Source organism: Schistocerca serialis, chromosome 7, assembly GCF_023864345.2.
Source record: "Schistocerca serialis cubense isolate TAMUIC-IGC-003099 chromosome 7, iqSchSeri2.2, whole genome shotgun sequence".
Classification (NCBI taxonomy): Eukaryota; Metazoa; Arthropoda; class Insecta; order Orthoptera; family Acrididae; genus Schistocerca; species Schistocerca serialis.
The window spans coordinates 245781347-245807242 of NC_064644.1; the positions used below are offsets into that span (position 1 = coordinate 245781347).

The 25896-nt window shown below is 40.9% G+C and overlaps 1 protein-coding gene across 1 annotated transcript in view; it reads left to right on the top strand.

The window, feature by feature from the left end:
* The first annotated feature begins 7788 nt into the window (after nt 1-7788).
* Nucleotides 7789-25896, top strand: part of LOC126412990 (sialin-like) — a 59043-nt gene continuing 40935 nt past the window's right edge. Inside the window, exons 1-3 of the mRNA XM_050082882.1 lie at nt 7789-7834; nt 20910-21094; nt 24194-24427. Of these exons, the coding sequence (XP_049938839.1) occupies nt 7789-7834; nt 20910-21094; nt 24194-24427 (465 nt within the window). The remainder of the gene's footprint in view (nt 7835-20909; nt 21095-24193; nt 24428-25896) is intronic.

Below are 25896 nucleotides of genomic sequence, written 5' to 3' on the forward strand. Positions count from 1 at the left end.
ACTAGAAATTTTGTCTAAGTCATCTTGTATACTTCTACAGCTGCTCAACTTCCACACCTTCCCACATGTCACAGCAACCTCAGCAAACATCCACAGATTTCTGCCCACCCTGTCCGCTAGATCGTTTGTATATGTAGAAGATAATAGCAGCCCTGTCACACTTCCCTGGGGCACTCCTGAGGATACCGTTGTCTCTGACGAACACTCGCCGTCCAGAACAACATACTGGGTTCTATTTATTATTTAAGAAGTTTTTGAGTCGGCACATATCTGGGAACCTATTTAATATGCTACTTACTTCGGTAATAGTCTGGAGTGGAGTACCGTGTCAAATACTTTCCGGAAATCTAAAAATATGGAATCTGTCTGTTGCCCTTCGTCTATAGTTGCTGTATATCTCGTGAGGAAAGGGCAGGCTGATCCATGGACATAAGCTTTTCGGTTTCAAAAAAATTTATTGTATACCAACAGAAAATATGTACAAATATTCTGCAGCAAAACGCTGTTAGGGATATTGTTCTTTAATTCATTTTTTTACCCTTCTTGTATACAGGAGTCACCTGAGATTTTTTCCAGTCACTTGGGATATTAGCGATGAGGAGGAAGATCAGGACATGGTTGTATTAGCAAAACACGATAAATACAATGTACCAGTTTATCTCGTTAAAACTGGCGCGATAAAAACTAATTCAGGTAGTGGAGAAAATCGGTACGAGGTTGACTATGAAGAACACAGTGACAGCAGTAACCAACAATAAAAACCTCGGCAGACACACAGCTTTTTGTCGGTATGTAATTGACGATTCCAGGGGACCTGAAGCTACAGCAGTGTTGTTTTATTTTAGATTTCTGCATTATTGTCTACTCTCCTACTTTCTATAAATCTATCAACAGTACTCTTTAACTATTCATCTACGAGGAGTGAAGTTGAATGCTACGTAAAGCTCATTTATAGAGTGAAAGACACTGCCGATCTCAGTAAAAGGAGAAACTTTCTTTAACTATCCCTAACAACAAGGATGCAAATCTTTAGAAGTTGTGGAAATCACGAACATGAAATAGATCACAAAACAAAATAACACGTAATTGGTGCAGAGCTGTCTAGTGCTGAAGTGACATGTTACCAGACAAACGTACCAAATATCTTGTTACATATTATCAATGACGCAACTATTTCAGATTCATTATTACGCTATACAGACATAAGATACACTAAAAGTTGCATGAGTATGCAAAAATAAACACAATAGGCATGATGATTAAAAGTTATAAAGCAAAAGAACGGGTAAGTGAATATCCTCATGAGTGTAAATCGATATTTGCATTGGTAAGTCAAGAACTGTAAGTTCTATAGCAAACCAGCTGGGATATACAGCTCAGATTATTAGAATATTAAGTACTGCAGGCAACCGATAAAGGGTCACAGATGATTATTATGATGGAAAAAGTGAGACAAGATGAAATACAGTAAGAAACGGTTGTGTACCACAGAGTATTAAGGTAGAAAAGATTCAGTAATGTAGGCAACTGGTAATGGGCCACAATTCACTTAGTAAGTAGCTGGTTAGGCGAAGTAATTCCACAGTATAAAAATTAGCAAAAAGTGAGCCCATTAGCACTGAAGTAGGGATGTGATACTGAACCTTTCAAGACGGGTATACTGAAAAATACCAGTAGAAATACTAATCATCGTTTGTTAGCGCAATAATAAGAAGAATATAAAGACATAACGATATGCTCTTCCAAAAAGCATCCCATACGAGCAAACCAGTTTACCTGTGGTTACTTGTACTTTAGGTACTTAGGGCTATCCACGGCTCTGTTAAAAAGAATACACTACGTGTATTCAAAAGTATCCGGATACCCCGGATCCACTGCAAGTACTATGACAGGCGGGAGGAGAGAAAACTTGGATTTCACGGTCGAGCTGCTGCCATAGCCACACATCACGTCGGTAAATGCCAAACGACGCTTCGCTTGGTGTAACGAGCGCAAACATTGGACAACTGAACAGTGGAAAAACGTGGTGTTGAGTGACGAACCACGGTACACAATGTGGCGATCCGATGGCAGGGTGTGGGTGTGGCAAATGCCCGGCGAACGTCATCTGTCAGCGTGTGTAGTGCCAACAGTAAAATTCAGAGACGGTGGTGCTATGGTGTGGTCGTGTTTTTCATGGAGGGGGCTTGCACCCATCGTTGTTCTGCGTGGCACTATGTTTTAAGCACTTCTTGCTTCCCACTGTTGAAGAGCAATTCGTGATGGCGATTGCATCTTTCAACTCGATCGAGCACCTGTTCATAATGCACGGCCTGTGGCGGAGTGGTTAGACGAAAATAACATCCCTGTAATGGACTGGCCTGCACACAGTCCTAACCTGAATCCAACAGAACACCTTTTAGATGTTTTGGAACGCCGACTTCGCGCCACGCATCACCAACCGACATCGATACCTCTTTTCCTCGGTAATTTCCAGTCACCATTTGACTCCCATGGTGCTCCATCAGTGTCTGCTTTTCCATTGGCTGAAGGCTGTCCCCACCAAAATTACATAGTTCTTAAGCTCTACAGGCATGATTTGACTCAACATCACCACTTCCCAGACTAAACTAATGTATTACAACAATATTTAAGTAAAGGTATGCCATAAACATTCAGTTACATTCAGACCATTTACAACAAATATAAGTAATCGTTGGTTCATAAGAAAATAAGCTAGCATTCTTGTGCAATTGTGTTGATGAAAAATGACAACAGACTGTCGTTAAATATTGTTTAACATTTATTTATGCCGTCTTGGCAGAAGTGTCTTTTGATTTTCTTACAGTTGTGGTGTCCGCTAATATATGTGATTGACCCCTTTTAAATTTGGAGAGTTTTTTAACAGTACTTGCAATCAACATTTAAATAAAGTTACTGGCAAATAGTAAACTATTCATCAAGTAACTTCACAGTGTATGAAAGTATGAGGCTTCCAGGCTCTATTCATTTGTTGTGTAATTGAGGGAATATGACGTTCTGTCAAATACGTGCATAATAAAACGATATAAAAGACATCATAAGCCAATATTTAAAATAGATACAGATGAGTAGCTTTCTGCGATGGTAACTATACTCAATTCTGTCGTCTGAGATATTATTTGTTGAAATCGTATGAAGTGATTAAAAGCTGCTAATTCAGAGGTTCACTGTGAAAATGTTTGTTCACTTTACATTATTAACGTTAGTTGGTTTAAGGATACTGAAATTATTTTTGTCACTTTGGATGCACCTAGTTTTCCTGGGATCGCCGATATTTTCAGATGTGCATTAATATTTGATTGAAGATTATCATGGGTTCTCAAAAAGCTGCAAGAAGTCATCTTTCACCTAACTTGACACTCCGCCATTTTTGGAGCATTGTCTCCTGCACAGAGGGCATGCGAACAACAGCCGTCCAAATTCCCAGCTTTGGGATTTACCCATTTCCGTTGATGCTGTTCGTCTTCGTACCTGGCTGGCCTGTAACGGTTGCCCAGCCGCGGCGCTTTGGCTATAAGACGGCCACGCCGCGCCCTGAGCCCAGGCCCACACAAACAAGTTTACCTTACCTCCTACTAGTTCTAGACTAAAAAAAAACTCCACCCGCAAAGAGCACGAAGACCCAACGGTACCGACCCGCCGCCTTGTCATCCTCAGCCCACAAGCGTCACTGTACGCGGATATGGAGGGGCTTCGCTCTTGATTGCTCTATAACCCTGCAGCTCAATGCTGGACTAGAATTTGCTATGGACTTGGCATTGTCTCTGGCTGTCAGTTCTCTGTTACTGTATTCTTTTCTTTCTCGTGTGTGGTTCAATAACCCCGTTAACTGTCAGCACACCGCTCTCTCGGCCGTATGTCAGTTTCCGAGAACCGCCACTTCTCACTCTTCTGTTTGCCTCACAAGAGCTGAGTGCACCCCGCTTGCCAACAGCGCTCGACAGACCGGATGGTCATCCATCCAAGTGCTAGCCCAGCCCGACAGCGTTTAACTTCGGTGATCTGGCGGGAACCGGTGTGACCACTGCGGCAAGACCATCCTACCAACTCCAGGCGGCCAAATCGTCCACGAACATACGCGTAACGTTACAGCCTATCCAATACTACACCAAAGTTGATTACCACTCAAGCGGTGAAAAACGAGATTAGAGAAACAGAAATACACACTAAGTACTGAATAAAGTGTGGTGTCACCGCCAGACACCACACTTGCTAGGTGGTAGCCTTTTAAATCGGCCGCAATCCGTTAGTGTACGTCGGACCCGCGTGTCGCCACTGTCAGTGATTGCAGACCGAGCGCCACCACACGGCAGGTCTAGAGAGACTTACTAGCACTCGCCCCAGTTGCACAGCCGACGTTCATAGCAATGGTTCACTGACAAATACGCTCTCATTTACCGAGACGATAGTTAGCATAGCCTACAGCTACGTTATTTGCTACGACCTAGCAAGGCGCCATGGCATTTGATATTATTTTATGAAGCATGTACAATCAAGAGCGATGTTCTACAATTATGGATTAAAGTTAAGTATTACAGCAACTGCGTCCGTTTTTCTAAGTTCTCATTTCCTTGTAATGTTCCAGACCTCACGCCAGCCTGCGTGAGCTTAAACGCGTGCCTTTCGGCTTCCTCTCATAGTGACTTGGCTGTCTGGCCAAGTCAGAACATAAAGCATTAAAACAAGAAGAAAAGATTGGCTCTGAGCACTATGGGACAACATCTTAGGTCATCAGTCCTCTAGAACTTAGAACTACTTAAACCTAACTAACCTAAGGACATCACACACATCCATGCCAGAGACAGGATTCGAACCTGCGACCATAGCGGTGGCGCGGTCCCAGACTGAAGCGCCTAGAACCGCTCGGCCACAACGGCCGGCCAAAAAAAGATTCTTTGAACGCAATACTAAGTGGGTAGGCACTGAATTCCAAATGAATACTGTTGGTTACGAAAAAAGAATTCTTGCAGACTCGAGATAGGTACACACATCCACAACGGAAACACAGTCGATATTCGGACAGAGAAAAACAAGTTCAACTAATGGCTTTTAGCTGATTGCGGGCACAGTGACCCTTCGCTAAGTGGGTTCACAGTAGCCTCGTAATCATGTAAAGCTGTTTTCTGCAATATTTTTGCACATGTTGAAGTATTTGCCCCAATGTGATTCGTCCTTTTTGTCTCACTATCAGTTCATTTACTCACTGTAGGAGGTCCAGGTTCAGGGTATTCTTCAGGAACGTTCTTTTTTGGGTTGACATCACTTTTAATGGTTTTTCCGAGCAATGGTTTGGCGGAGAGTGTGGGCAGCATTCTGCGGTTGTTTGCTGATGGTAAGGTGTCGAAGTTGACTGACTGTAAGAAGATACAAGACTACTTAGTCAAACTTTCCAGTTTGTGTGATGAATGGAAACTAACCCTAAATGTGGAAAAATGTAAGCTGATGCGGAAGATCAAGCCTGTAATGTTCGGATATAGTCTTACAACTGTCCTGTTTGACATAGCCAAGTTATTTAAATATCTGGGCGTAACCTTACAAAGCGATATGAGGAGGAGTGAACATGTGAGAACTGTGATAGGGAGGGCGAATGGTCGACTTCTGTTTATTGGAAGAATTTTAGGAAGGAGTGGTTCACCTGTAAAGGAGACCGTATTAGGACGCTGGTGCGACCTATTTCTCTTGAGTACTGCTTGAACGTTTGGGCTCCATGACAGGTCGGATAGCAAGAAGATATCGATGCAATTCAGAGGCGGGCTGCTAGATTTGTTACTGGTAGGTTTGAACACATTACAGCTCAACACCAGCATCGACAACACTGGTCCGGCCGCGGTGGCCGAGCGGTTCTAGGTGCTTTAGTTCGGAACCGCGCGACTGCTACGGTCGCAGGTTCGAATCCTGCCCCGGGCATGGATGTGTGTGATGTTCTTAGGTTAGTTAGGTTTAAGTAGTTCTAAGTTCTAGGGGACTGATGACCTCAGATGTTAAGTCCCACAGTGCTCAGAGCCATTTGAACCATTTGACAACACTAGTGAACACTATGTTGGCCTATGTCTGGGATGACTCCAGCTTCCAAACTAGATTCTTCATTACGCTGTTCACTGTCATCATACCATGCTGCACCTGAGATTTGGATACACTACACTGTTTGGACTTCACTCTTTGTTACTCTATGATCGTTAACGCTACATTAGACTAGAACTTTGCTATGCACCTGGTATCGCCTCTAGCTGTCGTTTCCCTGTTATTGTATTCCAGCTTCCAAATTTCATTCTTCATTGTGGATTTCACTGTCATCATACAGTACCTCACCCGAGATTTGGATATGTTTTGTTGTTTGGACTTCACTCTTGGTTACTCTATAAACCTGCAGCTCTATGCTGGACTAGAATTTGCTATGGACTTGGCATTGCCTCTGGCTGTCACTTCCCTCTTCCTGTATTCTTTTTCTTTCTTGTATTTGGTTCAATAACCCAGTTAACTGTCATCTGTATTCTGTGCCACAATATGAATGTATTGTCACTTTGTTGACCATGCACAGTGAACCAACAATACCTAAGCCACACACAAGAATGGCTTTCAGCACCCGGTTGCTGCAGCAATAACTGAACTGAAAGCCTCAAGAACAGAGTTGCGACCCCCTGGAACAGTGTAAAGCGCTGACAGGTTCGGAAAACTAGGGCACAATCGGTCGTTCTCGTCACACAATAACGTCATCAGGACAGACCAACCGTTATAAATATCCTGACTTCCACAGCTTAGTTCTCACTTTGCAGCTAACCAGTCCTGAGGTGGGACCTGTGACGCTCTATCTGTAGCCTGCCTAGGTGACTAGGATCTACGATGCAACAGCCAGGCTGCCCTCAAGGACTTAACTGCCTTAGGCTGCTACCACCTTGATTCCACCTTCGTTGATGAGAAGTCTTGGGCCCGCTGGAGGCTTCGCTCAGGGAACCTGGTGAGGTGCTGAACTACCATCAACCCATGGAAATGCAGTAGCTGCCACCTCCCTAGCTATGTGTACGACTAGACACCGGTATCACTTACCATTCTCTTGCTGAGAGGTCATGAGTAACCACCATTCAGGTTTTATATGTATCGGTCTCCAAAATGAGTAAACCCGTTATGAGCGCAAAAGAGCTCTATTTTTATTTAGACAATAAAATCATTTTCCCCAGTCCCAATAGGTGCCTACTTTCACTCTCTATCACCGAAAATTTTTGAATCCTTCGATAAATTTGCTTAAGTCCTTATATCACGTCTAGACTTTTTTAAGCTAGTATGTACCATGACCTGTGTCCCTTGCGACATTTTGCAAATCATGTAACACAATGTTATTATCTGCCTAAATGTCTATTCTTGTAACACGGAGGCTATGCGTATCATGCAACCTTATCTCTTATATGTGTAATGAATACTTTCTTAAATGGAAAACAGCAGGTGCTGGCTGTCACCGAAATACCAGTTCCAATGAAAAGGATTCCCACGTCGACAGCATTTCAATCATTTCTCTCCTTCCCAATCTCGTACATTTAAATCTTGTTCCTCCAGATCGATTACTTTTATCAAAAACTTATCTTTAAATCCGACTCTTCAATCTGGTCATTCATATTCTGCTCCAGATAATATTTCTGATGGTCTTTCATAAATTTGAATGAGTTGATATCTAAAACGGTAGATACACAGACACTGATAAAGCTACTGATAAGGTACAGAGATGTATAAATAAGACATATCTGAAAGATTCATCTACAGTAAAGGCTTAGCATAATGATGTTGGAGAAGACATCAGCACCTCCTGGCGCCAAGCCATTCAGTAAGAAATTGCATACTTACTATATGTCCAGTCTTACTAAACTTACGCGTTTTATTACCTCGGAGTTTCAGTATGGTCGTAACTTAAAATGAGTAGTCACTCCTGTCGGTATAATTTGCATAAGATATACGAACAAAATAGCGTAGCTACTTTTTTTGTTAAAGACCAGCTTTTTTACTCGGTATAATTTCGTTGCCCTGCAAACATAATTCACTCTATAGACAGCTTTGCAATGACATTAACTTGTTATACTTGATAAATGCCGATTGTATGCATAAATGAAAATCGATTAACAATACCGTTTCTCTGTTGGGAGGGCTCAAGGAGCCGTCTATTGAGAGCTCATAGAAGGCCGTGCACTAGTTCATCTACGATAACGTTCTCCAATTAAACCGAGTACGACGTTGCTGAAAATATTTTCTCAGCTCTCACTCAAAGCGGTTTTTCAGTAATTCTTTAATGAGAGAGAGTAGAAGCGATTTGAAATCTACTAATTTTGAAAACGAGCTCAGAATTTTGTTGCCAACAGGACGCTGAGGGTATAAGCACATTGAATATCACAATACTGTGGTAAAAGGGGAAAATAAAAACTTAAAATTTTGCTTAACTGGACAAGTAAACGATCATGTTCTGTCGGAGGGAACAATATAGAACTACTGGGTAAGCTACGGCTCAAATTTAGACATCATCATGATTTAACAAATATGTTGCAGAAGTGGTAATATAAGAGACACCTCCTCAGTGTGCAACCGACACGTGAGCTGAATTACTCTCGGTTGCACGGAAACCATGTTTGAAATCTAACAGTCTGAAAACGCAAGAAAGTTCACTAAATCCTATTTCTTTAATGTAACTTGCTGAAACTGCTTGTGAGGCAAGGATGAAATTTCATATAAGGGGCAGTTAAACGATATTCGAACGCCCACTACAACGGGACCATGGAATAGTTCCATTCAAAATTAATCACCGCACGCTTTATGATAATTATCCCACTGGCCGACGAGACGATCAATTCCTGTTTCGTCGACCGCTGACGGATCCACAAACTCACCTTCTCTTGGACTTCCTCGTTCGACTCAAACCGACGTCCACTTATGTCTTTCTTCAGGTCGCCAAAGATGTGAAAATGACACGGTGAAAGATCCGGGCTGTACGGGGGATGAAGCGTAGCCTTCCCCCAACTGGCAGTGTGGGAGCGGGCGTTATCGCCCGACGGGATATTTCCATCTGACAGCCTTCCTGGGCAATTTGACTTTGTGGCGCTTCGGAGTTTCTGCAAAGCGTTTCCATATCACTGCGCGTTGGTTGTGGTTTCACGCTCGAAAAATTCGACGATCAGAGGAAGCATCCTGTTGCAAGATAACGCCCGTGCCCACACCGCCAATCGGACGAAGGCTAAGCTTCGGTGATTTGGTTGTGAAACGCTGCGACATTCTCCGTACAACCCCGAACTTTCACCGTGTGATTTTCACATTTTTGTCGACCTGAAGAATGACATGTGTGAACGTCGGTTTCAGTTGTACGAGGAAGTACAAGAGTGGTGCGGTTGTGGATCCGCCGGCGGTCGACCCCGTTCTATGAAATAAGAATTAACAGTCTCGTCTCCCAGTGGCGTAAATGTCTTAATGTGTGTGGTGGTTACCTTTGGATGTAACAATTCCATGATGCCGTTCTAGTGTCTGTTTGGTTTTCATTTGACTGCCCCTTATAATTTCGTAGAGACTATATGAACACAAACAGGTAAAAACCACACGAAAATAGAAAATACAGATTCCGTATTTCGTTTCAATATATTGTTGTTGTTGTGATCTTCAGTCCTGAGACTGGTTTGATGCAGCTGTCCATGCTACTCTATCCTGAGCAAGCTTCTTCATCTCCCAGTACTTACTGCAAACTACATCCTTCTGAATCTGCTTAGTGTATTCATCTCTTAGTCTCCCTCTACGATTTTTACCCTCCACGCTGCCCTCCAATGCTACGTTTGTGATCCCTTGATGCCTCAGAACAATATAAACCTACAGCAAATACTGATATTTGAACGCTACATTTCTCAATACCTAAAATATAGTCTCTGTCAGAATTACAGTAATTAAATAAATAAATGAAGAAGATTTTGATACGGCATAATATAGAACCTGTTTAAGTTCTAGTATGACTTTTGCGGCCCATTTTAACACTGGTGTAATAGATCACGATCCTACGCGCAGAACACTGTATTGACAAAAGTCGGAACGCAAACCGGCGTTACCTGCGTCTGCGTGAGGACAGACACCTAGAAGCCACTCTCCGCTACTGAATTGTCTGTCACCTGTCATAATTCTTTGGACAATACCACGTTAGAGACGCATTTATCTATCGGGAGTAAAGCTAACTACTCTGAAAGATAAAATGAAAGAAAGAAATTTCAACACCATATCGAAAGAGATTCGTGATTTTATCCAAAAGATTTCATCAAAGGCAGCGTACTACGCTAGAGCCAGAGCTAAATACCGCATAGCATTCTGGGCTGGGATGTCCTTTAAGGAATCTGCCGCTTTAAGGTTTTCTCTGTACAGATTCACTAGGCACTATCCCATTGCGAAATGCATGTGTCTTATCTTACAAGTAACTGTTCCATGTAGGTGACTGACACTGTTTCCAGAGTACTTCGACGTAAAAGAGAGGAAGATTATGGTTTAAGGTAGCGTCGACGAGACGAAGAGTTCTTCAAAGGCGGAGTATAAACTCTGGTTGTAGGAAGGATGGGGAAAGGGATTCAACCGAGGCCTTTTTTCGGTAGGAACACCCCCCCCCCCATATTATCCGTTTTAGGAAAACCTCGTTCGGTATTATTTAATAGAGCCGTCGTGCTTAACGTCCCATACGACGTACAGATCACCGTTAACTTTGCCAGAATATCAATTCGCGACACGTTCCATAAAGGTCTGAGATTTAACTCTTAGCATGTTGCTCATAGCCAAGTGATCAGAAACTTCACAACCCTACCTCTATTCCAATCGTAAAGCACGTGGCAGAGGGCACTTTCCATTGTACCACATTTCAACGTTTCTTCTCATTTCATTCACACATGTAGCATAGGACAACCGAATGCTTATATGCCTTCGCGAACTGTAATTTGTCGAATTTCACGTTTACGGGACCTATGGTAGCGATGTATATGAACCAAGAAAGGTGATAGATTATGCCATATAAACTGGTTTTGCTATTTTATAAGCATATTTTCTAAAGATGTTGAGCTCTTTTTTGTTTTCCAGTGGTTACCTGGCCAAAATTTGCGTCATTTCTGTAGCACCCTCCCACCAATCGAACAAGTATTCGAACAGTTTAGAGTCCCACATGAGTCGTACGTTTTATAAGACCAGCTGCAGTTTCCAAAATCATATCACTGAATCGAATTTTGTCATTTTTTACGTCTAGAAATGAGACTCTGTAACCAATAGACTTGATATCCCCGAACGTTGCCTCTATCAGGTATTTATATGTGTTTGACTCGAACTGTGACTGATTAGCCGTATAGTCAAAAATTTCTATATTTTTACGTTTCACGGAGGACACAGTTTAACACTTTTCTGTATTAAGAGTTGGGTCTATATCGTTTCAATGACTGGCTGAATATTATTACAGTCTTAAAGGGTAACAGTTTTTCACGTTGTTGTTATTGTTGTTGCGGTCTTCAGTCTGAAGTCTCTCCATGCTACTCTATCTTGTGCAAGCCTCTTCATCTCCAAATAACTACTACAATCTGTGAATCTGCTTACTGTATTCCTCTCTTGGTCTCCCTCTATCGTATTTACCCCTCATGCTTCCCTCCAATACAAACTGGTGATCCCTTGATGTCTCAGAATGTATTCTCTCAACCAATCCCCTCTTCTAGTCACATTAAGCCACAAATTTCTTTTCTCCCCAGTTCTATTAGCTATATGATCTAACCCATCCAACATTCAGCATTCTTCGTAGCATCACATTACTAAAGCTTCTGTTCTCTTCTTATCTAAACTGTTTATTGTGCATGTTTCATTTCCATAAAAGGCTGCATTCCACACAAATACTTTCAGAAAAGACTTTCTAACATTTAGGTCTCTATTCGAAGTTAACCAATTTCTCTTCTTCAGAAAGCTTTCCTTGCCATTCCACTCTACATTTTATGTTCTCTCTATTTTGGCGATCATCAGTTATTATGCCTCCAAACAGCAAACCTCTTCTACTACTTTAATGTCAAGTTTCTTAATCTAATTCCCTCAGCGTCATCTGACCTAATTGGACGACATTCCATTATCATTGTTTTGCTTTAGTTCACGTTCATCTTATATCCTCATTTCAAAACTAACTGCTCTTCCACGTCCTTTGTTGTCTCTCAAAGTTGTTACTTTTTCTCCGTGGACTTTAATTCCCACTCCAAATTTTTTCTTGGTTTCCTTTACTGTTCGCTCATTGTACACATTGAGTGACATTGGGAATAGGCTACAACACTGTCTCGCTCCCTTCTCAATCATTGCTTCCCTTTCACACCCCTCGACACTTGTAGAAGTTGGAAATAGCCTTTCGGTCCCTGTATTCTACCCCTGCCACCTACAGAATTTAAAAGAGAGCGTTTCAGTCAACATTGTCAACAGCTTTCTCTAAGACTACAAATACCATGAACGTAGGTTTGCCTTTCCTTAACCTATCTTCTAAGGTAAGTCGTAGGGTCAGTATTGCCTCGCCTTGTCCTTCATTTCTCTGGAATCCAGACTAATCTTTCTCGTGGTTGGCTTCTAGCTTTCCCATTCTCCTGTAGAGAATTCGTGTTAGTGTTTTTCAATCACGCCTTACTGAACTGGTAGTTCGGAAATATTCACATCTGTCAGATCCTGCATTCCTTGGGACTAGAATTGTTATATACTTCTTGAAGTCTTTTTCATATACCTACTTACGCAAAGTCTGAAATTGCAGCCAACATATTCAGTTAAATCATTAGCACACAACGTGAATAGTAGTGGCCTTATCGCATTTCCCTGGCGCATGCCCAAAATTATTTTTCTGGAAGATTCCATTCACATAATATGTTGTCTTCTCCTGTCAAGAGAAATTCAGTGTACTCTCCAATCTAGTTAGATATCCCATACGGAACTTTTTTCGTTACTATGCGTTAGTACAGCAATGAATCGAAAGCTTCTCCATACATCACTTTACGCTTCTTTATTTATGATGGGATGTGTCGATAATTACTATCTGAGCGACCGAACTTGGTCAACACTTACAGAAGCAGCAGACAGCTGACATAATGAGATATTTATACACACACCGCCATCTTTATTTCGACAAAAAAAACAAGGTTAATTTTATAATTTGTCTTTTAATTCAAATTTACTACTCCTGACGTAGCATTCGTGTCTTTTATCCTCTCGTGAATTCTAAATGTGGTAATATTTCTACAGAAACAGATTTTAGTCTGTTATTAACCCCGAGGCTGTGTAAAAGAGATCCTCTCTACAACATCACCTGATCGGTTAAGGTTACGGTAAACACTGCGTCGTATAAAGCAACGCCTGCAAGGTAGGCCTGCTGTGTAACGGCTACAACACATTTGCACCGGAGGCGGTTGAACCAAACAGCACGCTAGAGGCCCCGTGCAATTACTGGCCACACAGACGAACAACCAGGTTTCTCTGGGGGAAAATTAGCTGTTAGTAGTGCTGGACTGAAAATAGTACTACTGTGTAGGATTATATGCTCGGGATTGTGCATAACTGGAAATATCAGATCACTGACATGTTTGTAATTTCGAACGATTGAAGAATATATTTACCAAAATTCCACAACACGTAATCATGTTTTATGTACTGCAAATTGACACAATAGTCAATCTTAAGAATCTGTACAGTATTGTCGACCCGAGATTGTTTACTTTATGTCATTCAGTTTTCGCCTAAAAATCAGTTGTTGATATACTCTTGCACCAAACTACGTAGGACGCTAAAAGGAACAGTTGGACAATCGGAATTAGTTTGAATTAAGATTAGCGGTAATTTACATCGCTCAGTAATATTTTTCAGATCCTTTTCTACGTTCCTTTCACTAATTTTAAGTTCAACCGAAGTCCCTTAACAGTAGACCTAACTATCATGTTTCAATGCATTTCTGTGAAGTTTAAGTGTGCTTATTCCCAATTGCCTAGTGACGCAGTTTTAGTTTTCCAGTTTCCTGCTCTTCGTACAACATATACCAGGTTCCCCCCATCAATCGTTCACGACCGTGTTCCACTGTTTTATGGAATAAAAATTTTTTATTATATCCACACGTCTAAACTTTATAAGCTTATAATGGGACGCATTGCACTTTTTAAGGTGAGTTGCAAATAATTTCGAGATAGTCTGTACAAGACAGCGCCTGAAACGGTAGGCAATGGTCAGTACTGCTTGCCGGTAATTTCAGCGGTGTTAAAACTTTGAACTATGGGTAATGGTGCAAATTTTTTTTTTTTCTATTTCATGATGGAGAGCACTACTATTGGTGAAAAAAAACAACCTAGAGCTTAAATTAATAAAATAAAATTTCGTCAGACGTTATCTTCACATTTTATGTAAAAGTAAATTAATAGGTTAAAAAAAGGAGTAGCCTATCTGCATATTTCTGCATAGTTCACGTTGCCGCTGATTTGCACTGCTGTATCATGACTCTTACTTCAAGTTTCACAATTACACTATATATTTTGCAGTTTCATTTTGACGAAGCAATGTTACTGATACCACTTGCGCGTTCAAGAACAGCGTAATGCGTTTAGATAATTTTTAGCACATACGCGATATTTAATCGACGCTGAATGGTCACAATGTTAGGTCGATTAAGCAGAACATGTATGTTCGCCGCCATATTATGTTGGGTTTGTCTTTCTTTAAAATGACAGACTGTGGGTTTCCTTGTTGTTACGGAGTGCACTGCACCATTTATAGCTTAGCTCGATTTTGCGTTACACATAGCACGTAATACTATTCACAACTCGCTTGCTTCTGTACTTCTGATAAAGCGCGCTACCCGGAAATTCAAAAACAGATTTTGCTGTTTTTCACGCGTCTTTCACCACTTTTCACAATTCTTACATAGAATGCACTTCGTTTCAAAATAAATATTAAATACTGGTTGAAATTATACACTTCGCTTGGCCTTTTTTACCATTTGTTTTCTCAATTAGAAAAATACAGGCTGGGACAAATAAAAGTAGCCCTGAGAACAGAGTACCAGGGTGCAAAGGGAAACAAGAGAGGAAAGTAAATGCAGTACTAATCCTACTATAACAGATGTTGAAAGTGACCACCATTGCAGCCAGTTAAAGCTAAATGGTAAATTGGATGAAATAAGTGGAATTTCTGGTATTGGGAAGTTTACGCTTTCGTCTCGGTTTATCACTGTACCAATCGATTTAAAATATTTTATCTTCATCTGGAACAATATTTTGTATTTGCTAATTTTTTGTTGAACTGCGTCGCTAAGTGTAGTAGTTTCTGCGTACAAGTGAAAATTTTATCGATAAGTTGTTCCTTTGTTTTTAATACGTTGCACAAATCGCAAGTTAAGACGTATTTTGCCGGAGTGTGCGTCAGTGCCATATGTGCCGTTTCCAAGTTCTATTCTAGAACATCCGAAAACATATATGAATATTCGTAAAAACTCGAGAAATTAGAGACCAATCTTGAATGTTTTCCTTGAAAAATACGTTGATACGAAAGAGTCATAAGATGTCCAGGGGACCACCACGATGTGATGGCAACCACTTCAAGCACTCATATCTGCACAACCACGGCAGTTACAACGGCACAGCCACTACAGTGATCAAGAACAGCACCATACACAAAACTTAGTGACTGGTGGTCGGTGGTTTGGGAATTAATTTTACAGTGCACACACTTATCAGTGCCGTTTTTATTTGCACACTGCAGGGCAAATAAGCAAAACCCTCAAGGATAAGGTTATTTTATTGACGCGGCATAACGGGTGGGTTTTCGTTGTAGACGTATGTGACGAATTCAGACCGAACGAAACACACACGTCACAATAACGGGCGCCCAAACAGTCGCATCAGTCCACCGTCTACCAGCCTCTGGCAGCTATGCAGGCGTGTATCCTCGCATGCAAAGTAGCGAATGGTCCCCTGTGATAGATTATTCCAGACATTTTGCATCTTCCGTTGCAGTTCAGTAACGGTTCTTGCAGAGTAAGGAGATCGAGTAAGTTCTCGCTTCATCATGTTCCACACGTATTCTACTGGCGAGGGACCTGGCGATCTTGCTGGCCAGAAGAGTTATTGTACAATATGTTTGCAGCAACCGCATGTGGACATGCATTGTCGTGCTGAAAAAGCATACCACCTTCCTGTCGAAGAAATGGCAGTAACATGGGGACAACAGTGTGTGCAATGTAGTGGGCACTGGTTACTTTACCCTGCAGAAACATCAGATGATGACCCCTCAAGGTGTGAAACCTGCTGTAGGACTTGTGTATCATGGGGGAATACATTCCAGAATAGGCAGCTTAGCCTACCAGGTCTACACCGTACATGTGTATGTTCACTACTAGCATGCATACAGAAACCACTCTCATCACTCAAGACAACAGAGTGCCATTCCACTCCCCAGCCGATTCTTTCACAACACTACTGTAGCCATGCTTAGTGGAGACTCGGTAACAGTGGTAGCCTGGCCAGGAACCCACACGGTCTTCGTCCTGCTGCAAGCAGATGATTCTCAAAGGTCCTTGGTGACACAGCTGGTGCAAAATGTGCCTGGATTCCTTCCCTGAACGATGTACAGTCAGCCACTTCTGCTCACACGATGTGTTGATGTCTGTACTATGTGGATGTCTATGAGTGTGGTAATGTTCCACAGATCACTGCTGAAAGCAGTGACACACTACCAACACACTGTCCCCAAAATAAGCATCAATCTGTCGACAAACACACCCAGCTTCCAGCAGGCCCACAATGTGAGCCTCTTCAAATGGTTGAAGTTGTTCTACAGGTGTAGGTACTCGTCAACAGGTGCAGGTACCCAACAATTATGTCGCGAAAACTGTTCATTTCTAAGTTCCGCACAATTACCATCTGCAAGGGGTACACAGACAGGCGTCCTGAGAGCCAGCTCATCATTGATGACTGTGACAAATGTTTCCGTAACACTAAAATGACTCAGTATGCACATATTATACTCTGGTGCCATTGAACACAGTCCATAAGGGTGGTGTATTTTTTTCTGACAGAGTATTAGTGAGCTACGACACACAGGATCTACACATGCTGCTGTATTGCTACCAGGTTTAAGAACTGTATATCAAGGGGGGCTTCAGGCATTTGATAAATTAAAAGTAGACCAGCTATGCTGTATTTAAAACCCTCTTGTCTGAAGGACTGCACTTCATTGAATGCTGCATTCTTTTATTACTAAAATTTCATTTCACAATTTGGTATCATGAACTAATCTGCTATTCTGGATGCAAAAAACTGACAGCAGTGGTGTGAGAAAATATGAAGAGACTGGAGACACACACTCACAATGAAGATACGTGGCAGGATGCTATGAACTGTAGCACTGATGTGTACAAAATAGTTCTATGGCTTTTCCTGAAGAATCATTAAAAATTGTGAGATGCCTACCTGACACATTAGTAACAGGAGATACTGAAAGTTCAAACATAAGATATGAGCATACATTACGACTACATGTCTGAAAAGTATGTGGACATTCAGTGTCATTTGTTCCAAAGATGAGTAGTAGATCAGAGGCGTATTTTACAACTTTTATAGCATTCGTCTTTGGGGACATCTTCTCACCAAACTCCATACAGGTGAAACTGACTTTTGTTTGCATTTTTATAGGACCATTTTTATCTAACCATGAAAGAAGTCATGAATTATCGTGTGGAAGACTACTCACAAAGTTTCAAGAACAAGTATTAAGAGAATAATCTAGAGATATGCTTCATTCACCTGAAAACTGCTTTAATAAGGACTGTGAAGAAAAAATTAGATAAATTACACCACACACACAAGCATTTAGGCAGTCATTGTTCACATGATCCATACGCAACTGGAACTGGAAGAAACCAAAACATGTGTTACATGCTATGTATTCTCTGCCACCACTTGACATTGGTTTGCAGAATGTGTAATATGTAGATAGGTATGAAGAATCTTTCTGAAGCTTGGTGAATAATTGGTGGGTGAAGTGATCTGCTACTGAGCTGATGATGTACTCTAGCCAAATAATAACTGGGGAGTGTGATAAACATTGGGACTTTGAACAGGCCACTCCAACTAACCCATGCAATCTTTTTCAAAACTATGAGGGTCTTTGCTTTTGTATAGGGGGTTTATCATGCTGATATACACTCCTGGAAATGGAAAAAAGAACACATTGACACCGGTGTGTCAGACCCACCATACTTGCTCCGGACACTGCGAGAGGGCTGTACAAGCAATGATCACACGCACGGCACAGCGGACACACTAGGAACCGCGGTGTTGGCCGTCGAATGGCGCTAGCTGCGCAGCATTTGTGCACCGCCGCCGTCAGTGTCAGCCAGTTTGCCGTGGCATACGGAGCTCCATCGCAGTCTTTAACACTGGTAGCATGCCGCGACAGCGTGGACGTGAACCGTATGTGCAGTTGATGGACTCTGAGCGAGGGCGTATAGTGGGCATGCGGGAGGCCGGGTGGACGTACCGCCGAATTGCTCAACACGTGGGGCGTGAGGTCTCCACAGTACATCGATGTTGTCGCCAGTGGTCGGCGGAAGGTGCACGTGCCCGTCGACCTGGGACCGGACCGCAGCGACGCACGGATGCACGCCAAGACCGTAGGATCCTACGCAGTGCCGTAGGGGACCGCACCGCCACTTCCCAGCAAATTAGGGACACTGTTGCTCCTGGGGTAACGGCGAGGACCATTCGCAACCGTCTCCATGAAGCTGGGCTACGGTCCCGCACACCGTTAGGCCGTCTTCCGCTCACGCCCCAACATCGTGCAGCCCGCCTCCAGTGGTGTCGCGACAGGCGTGAATGGAGGGACGAATGGAGACGTGTCGTCTTCAGCGATGAGAGTCGCTTCTGCCTTGGTGCCAATGATGGTCGTATGCGTGTTTGGCGCCGTGCAGGTGAGCGCCACAATCAGGACTGCATACGACCGAGGCACACAGGGCCAACACCCGGCATCATGGTGTGGGGAGCGATCTCCTACACTGGCCGTACACCACTGGTGATCGTCGAGGGGACACTGAATAGTGCACGGTACATCCAAACCGTCATCGAACCCATCGTTTTACCATTCCTAGACCGGCAGGGGAACTTGCTGTTCCAACAGGACAATGCACGTCCGCATGTATCCCGTGCCCCCCAACGTGCTCTAGAAGGTGTAAGTCAACTACCCTGGCCAGCAAGATCTCCGGATCTGTGCCCCATTGAGCATGTTTGGGACTGGATGAAGCGTCGTCTCACGCGGTCTGCACGTCCAGCACGAACGCTGGTCCAACTGAGGCGCCAGGTGGAAATGCCATGGCAAGCCATTCCACAGGACTACATCCAGCATCTCTACGATCGTCTCCATGGGAGAATAGCAGCCTGCATTGCTGCGAAAGGTGGATATACACTGTACTAGTGCCGACATTGTGCATGCTCTGTTGCCTGTGTCTATGTGCCTGTGGTTCTGTCAGTGTGATCATGTGATGTATCTGACCCCAGGAATGTGTCAATAAAGTTTCCCCTTCCTGGGACAATGAATTCACGGTGTTCTTATTTCAATTTCCAGGAGTGTATAAGAGATGTTACTCTAAAGTGTTACTACAGTATGGGAAGTATGCTATCATCTAAATATGTTTATAAACTCATGCAACCATTCTGCTCTCAATGAGAATTAGCCCTATGTCCTTATGCTAGGAATAATCCCCAGACATTCACACCACATCCAGCTAATTTTACTACTGCCTTAATGAACTAAGATACAATTCCTTTCACCAGGTATCTGCCAGATCCATGTATGACCACTTGAGTTCCATATTATTTACCACTCCTATTTCAACTGCACTGCTGACCAAAGGTCACCTTGTTTGAAACACACTAAACAAAATAATGTACTTATTCTTATGGTCAGTGGCTTCTGGTTCCTGCAATAGGCTGTAGTTCCTATCTGTTTGATTTCTCAGACATTCTAAAGTGATAACAAAGATTATCACCTCCCACATGTTTCCATTTTATTCTTAGTTGTGGACCAGTGTTGACGAACATGGAGAAGAGTGACTTGGTAATCTTCAACAGGAGGAACAGCATAAAATACAGGCAGCAACTGAGACTGTGTGATATCTCAACAAAACAACAATGCCAATACATAATGTGACACTCAGTGAACATATATCAGGTGGCAAACAAAGTATTTTGGTCTCTGTTCAAGTTAAAGAGATAATGAAGTAAGCAAGAAGCAGCACAAAGGAGAAAGCATACTTGTCCCTTGTAAGAACTCATTTGTGCTCTTCTTCAATGATATGGGATATTTTGCCAAAATATGTACCAAAACAGATAAAAGGAGTCCAATGGATAGAAGGAGTCAGGATTGGTATAATTTACCAGGGGATATTCTTGGCACTTCCTCAGAAGGCGTCACCAGAGTTAAATGTGATACACAAATGGTCAAACGCCCAACAAAAAGAAAATCAGGATAACTGTCAATTTCATAGTAAGTAGTAAAGTTTTCATAATAAAATGTTATTATGAAGGGTAAATTGCTGTAAAATAATTCAGAGTACTGTGAGGCATACTAATGTTATGTTCTACAATTTGACAACAGACAAACAGTGGGCTAATATGAAATGAGTTAATGGAAAAATAAAATAATTCAACTTTTGAAACCACTCATTTCATCACACTGATTTATTCTGATAGAAAACAGATCTATGATGTCAGTGTACTGAATCTACATTATATATCATCAAATTTAATGTCTAATGTATAAAAAAGTGTATTCAATCAAGTCTTTGGAGAATTTTCACCCATTAGAGAGTTAAGTCCCTTTCTTGTTTTGTATTGTGTAACTAATATTTTGAAATTCTTTTGCAGCCTGCTTTCCAATAAGATATGCTGTGGCTGTGTTGGGGTTCCTTGGAATTGCTTTCCAATACATGCTAAAGGTCACACTGTCGGTAGCGATTGTGGGAATGGTATCCAAACCTGACAAGGACGAAGATGCAGTTCTTGATGATACATGTCCCGTCACAGTGACTAACACAAGCTCAAGTTCACAGGTAAATCTCATGCTTATTTCTTACAATGGAAACTAAAGGGAGCTCCTTCTTTTCTTTATTGATCACTAGCTAATTTCAAGGTGTTGTCTGATTGATAATTTATCCCAGTTTTATACTAAACAAATACATTATACTAATAGACAGAGCTCTATATTACTATTTAATTCTCAGTTGACTGAACACAAAACTCAATTACATACTGGCTTTTTAACTTCCCCTCCAGTTGACTAAATGAATTTTTGAGTAATTCCATTCTTGAGCAAGCAGCATGAGCTGTCCATCAGAGAAACTGGGTCATCTCAAATTCACTCCAAAGTACTTCATAGACTGCCCCTGTGGTTTATTGACTGTCATCAGGAGCACAAGTCTCAGCGGAAAGCGCAATCTCTTAAAGTTAAAAGGGAAATCTGTTGGAATGTGTGATACCTATAGGATAAATATTGTTTCACCCTTTCCCTTTATTGTTACGACTGTCAGTTCTATTAGATTCCCCAGTATTTTCTTTACTGACCCAACTGCATAACTAGAAGTGTTACAGGTACCTTTGTGCCACAACCTTGTTTTTTTACCAAGTTTGGCTGAAAGTTTTTGAAACAAGCAGATGCCAGATCAAGATCCATCCAAAGATTACCCTGGAAATGTCATTCACACATGAAAGAGACTGTTTACAAAACTCTCTTTGGACCAATTTGTGAGTATTGCTCCTCAATTTAGGACCCTTGCTAGAGACTGCTAACAGAGAAAATCCATACAACAGTGGTATGTTTAGTCATGAAGCCGTTATCATTATTGTTGTTTCAATGTTCTGACACTTGATTTATTATTTTGCCTTCTTGCTTCGCAGTACAATGTGGTTAAGTCTGAATTATTACAATCACTTAATTTTTTACACTCTTTTAAACATTCTTTGTTCATGAGCAAACCAATCTTGTAACACACAACACATTCTGAAGACAGCAGAATGAATATTTCATGCAGACAGATGACCAAAGAGTAATGTCCAGTAGTCAAGCAGAATATGACTACCGCTTCTCTTCTCGATCCATCAGACACTACCTTTTGATAGATGAGATTTTTCCAGATCTTTCCCTCACATGAAATTTTATTGGAACTTTATAATTCTTTTTGAAATGTGTTAATAATGTGCTTCACTGCAAAATACAACATTTTAGTTTTTACAGCCCGTTTAATTTTTGTGCCCTTCTTGGCTAGAAAATCTGCTTTTTCTTTACCATCTAAGCCACAGTGAGATGGTACAAGCACAACAGTGTCTTGTAGATGTTCATGATACTCCAGTGGGAAATTTATTTATTTATTTATTTATTTATTCATCCGTAAACAAATTTCTTTGTATGGATGTCATCATTATACATACATATGTACATTATTTTGTCACATAAGATAATGAAATACAAGCTATATACAATAAATTTGTAAAATATGTATATATATATATTACACACACAATTTATCATTGAATTACATAGAGAGGCATTATACTCATTTTAAAATTAACTGTTGAAATTCTGAAAGCATAAATTCTTTCATACACAACTCTTGAAGTGATCATGACATGAAAATCAGAAAATTTTGAGTTCCTACATTTGCTAACAACAGTCATTCTTACCATGCACCACTAACAATTATAACAGGAGGAGGAGTAAATCATTGTGGGTCTGGAAGTGTACTCTGTCAGTCACCAAAAGGTGGTTTGTGGAGTGCAGGTGTAGATTCTCAACATTTAAGATACGGAGGACGGGATTCAAATGTGCCGCACTTCTCCTTAAGGTGTTGAATGTGAAGAATATCACAAAACTGCAACTACAAATGAGAACACCAATAACATCCACAATGTTATACTGGATGATCAGTATTGAATGTGTATGAATTAACTGACATCATAGGCACATGACAAGAGAATGTTTGGTGCAGATTATAAAATGGATCAGTTAACAGGAAGCTTTGTGAGAATGGAGGGGGGGGGGGGGGGGTGCCACATTTGTTGAATACTGGGAAAAAAGTTGCAAAAACTAAGGTATTAGTAGCATTTGTTCCATTCTGGAAAGAAATCAGTACTTTTTGTGGATAATTTTATCAGCCAGAATATTTGTGAAATGTGTATTCCATTACACAAAGGGGATTATTCTACATGATTATACTGCATACAGTAAAACGACAACTGGTGGATACCATGCAAGCATTCTAGGGGAACTGAATGTGAAAAAATGCTAGACAAAATCTGGATTTCAAAAGAAGAGACTGTCATTCCTCAGAACGATGTATTTGCCTCAAAGTTACTTTGGAAATGGGAAAATTGAGTGACCTGTAATAAAAACTGATGGAACTCCCACCATTCACATCAGATTTTGCTTCCTGTGATTTCTGATTACTCTCACATCTAAAGAAATTAGTGGCTGGAAATCCAGTGATAAGATTATGGCAGTCACAGTTGGTTATTTTGCAGACATTCTATAGTAAAATTTCAGGGATGGAATCTACTTACTGGAAAAACATTTTAGAAAGTATGGTGACCTAAAAAGTGTATATTTTGAATAATATGTGCATATTTAACTTAAAAAATGCAGTACTTCCCTAGTTGATCAAGCACTTTTCACCTTGCTCTTACAAAGCCAAGCAAGAAATTAAAATTTGGTTGTTTCTTACCTGACTGAACAACCAACTCATTATACAACTAAAATAATTACTGAAAACACATATGCATGACATTTATGCTATAAATCATTTGTAAATTCCATGAAATAAAGAAAAAATGAAACAAAAGTATAAAAACATTTAGATTCCAACATGTGTTATTTAAATGTTAATGGTTTGGCTCCATTTATTTCTTTGTAGACACATATCAATATCATTATTACTGTCACTCACACAGATTTGAATATGAATTTTCTGTGCCATTGTGGTGTTATTATTCTGGTTTAGTCTAACAATAGTGTGTGTGTGTGTGTGTGTGTGTGTGTGTGTGTGTGTGTGTAAGGCCTGCTTTTTCTGTATGTTTGTATCTGGGCATCACTGAAATAACATTATCATGAATTAATGCTGTTGGAGGAAGTACCTGTTAACAAAACCATTCTTTTGCAGACTGGAGAATTCGATTGGGATGAGGAAATGCAAGGTCATATTCTGTCTTCATATTATTATGGATATGTGGCAATGCAGATAGTTGGTGGCCACAGTGCTGCGAAGTTTGGTGGGCGGTGGGTGTACGGAGCAGGACTCTTTGCTGCAGGGCTCCTCACACTTTTGGGGCCACTAGCAGCATATGCTGGGCCTGTAGTCTTCATGGTCTCACGCATAGGTGTTGGACTTGCTTCTGTGAGTAAAGAAATTTCTTTGAATCAGAAAAAGCTGTGCTAGTTTTATGATTTAAATGTGCCACATAAAAAAAGAATTACAGCAGAGTTCCACACTAGTTGATGTGCTGGAATATTCAAGTCACTGCTTTTATCATATTAAGTGTTCATTTAATTCTACTGCAAAGAATTTTCCCTAAGACATTTGTTTAGTGCTTCATTCTCCTAAGTCTAATGTTATGAGTAAGAATTCCAAGATTGATAAGATGTATTTTTGCATTGTATCACATACAGGCACCCTAATATTGTTATACCTCCAAATTCATTGAAATGAAACATCTGTAACTAGGAAATAGTGAAAGAGCAGCATCTAAATGATAAATTCAGCTAATCTGCAAAGCAATTCAATAATGAAATGGTTTCTCCTGTTCCAACAATCACCAAGTATTTAGGTAATTAATGACCCCTATAGTCACATCAAAAATTTCAGTTGGACTCTATGTTTAACATGAGTAAAATGAACTGTGTCATTATAACAAAACCATCTAAAGTTAATTAATTCATTCATTCATCAATAGTTTTTCTGTGCTGATTTCATTTTCCTGGATCTCAAAGAGTATTATACAGGATGTTTCATTTAGTGTCTAAACAGTAATGTCTACTATACGTGCTGAAAGGTCATTTTTATTAATTTGAAATCACAGAATAATAGGAACATTTTGGGAGTATTTTGAGTAAGTATCCATGTTTAAGAAATGTCTTTAACAGAATAATTCAAAGAAAATGTTCAAGAAAGGAAGCCCATTGAAACAAAGATAGAAAAATATGAATATTTCATATACCATCACACCTACGAGTATGCTATTAACCTACAGTGTGTTCATTTTAACTAAACACACTGAAATATCTCAAAAACTCCACATCAGATCAAAGAAAGTTATAATTCTCATGTGTTTGTCTCAGAGCAGAACATCCAATGATACCATACTCGACCCCTCATCCCACCCTGTGTGCGGGTGGAAGGAGGCAACTGTTTTTCATTGCAAATTACACGATTCTATGGCAAAATCTACATACTTTTGTTTGAAGCATTTTCTTCAGTTCACCACAGAGGGCACTGTAATTGGAGAAATAGAAATGGATACATAATAATAATTTATGACATGCTACTCAAAGACCCTTGAATATCCAATAGCACGTGGGTCTCCACCTCCATGCTGAAAGGGTAGGACAGGACAGTATTTCATAATTTCTAATTGGAAACACCATTCACAATGTTGTATTCTTCCAATATATTGAACAGGGGACTACTCGACGTGCCTCTGTGGCCATGACTCAAGACAAATGCTGCTCTATCTCTTCATTTAGAGGAAGTGTTCAAACAAAGCACTGCCAACTTCAATACACTTAGTGATCCACTTTTCAAATGACCATATGCAGGACAGAAGCATATCTTTGGGGATGTCAGCACAGGTGTTTCTGATACAGTCA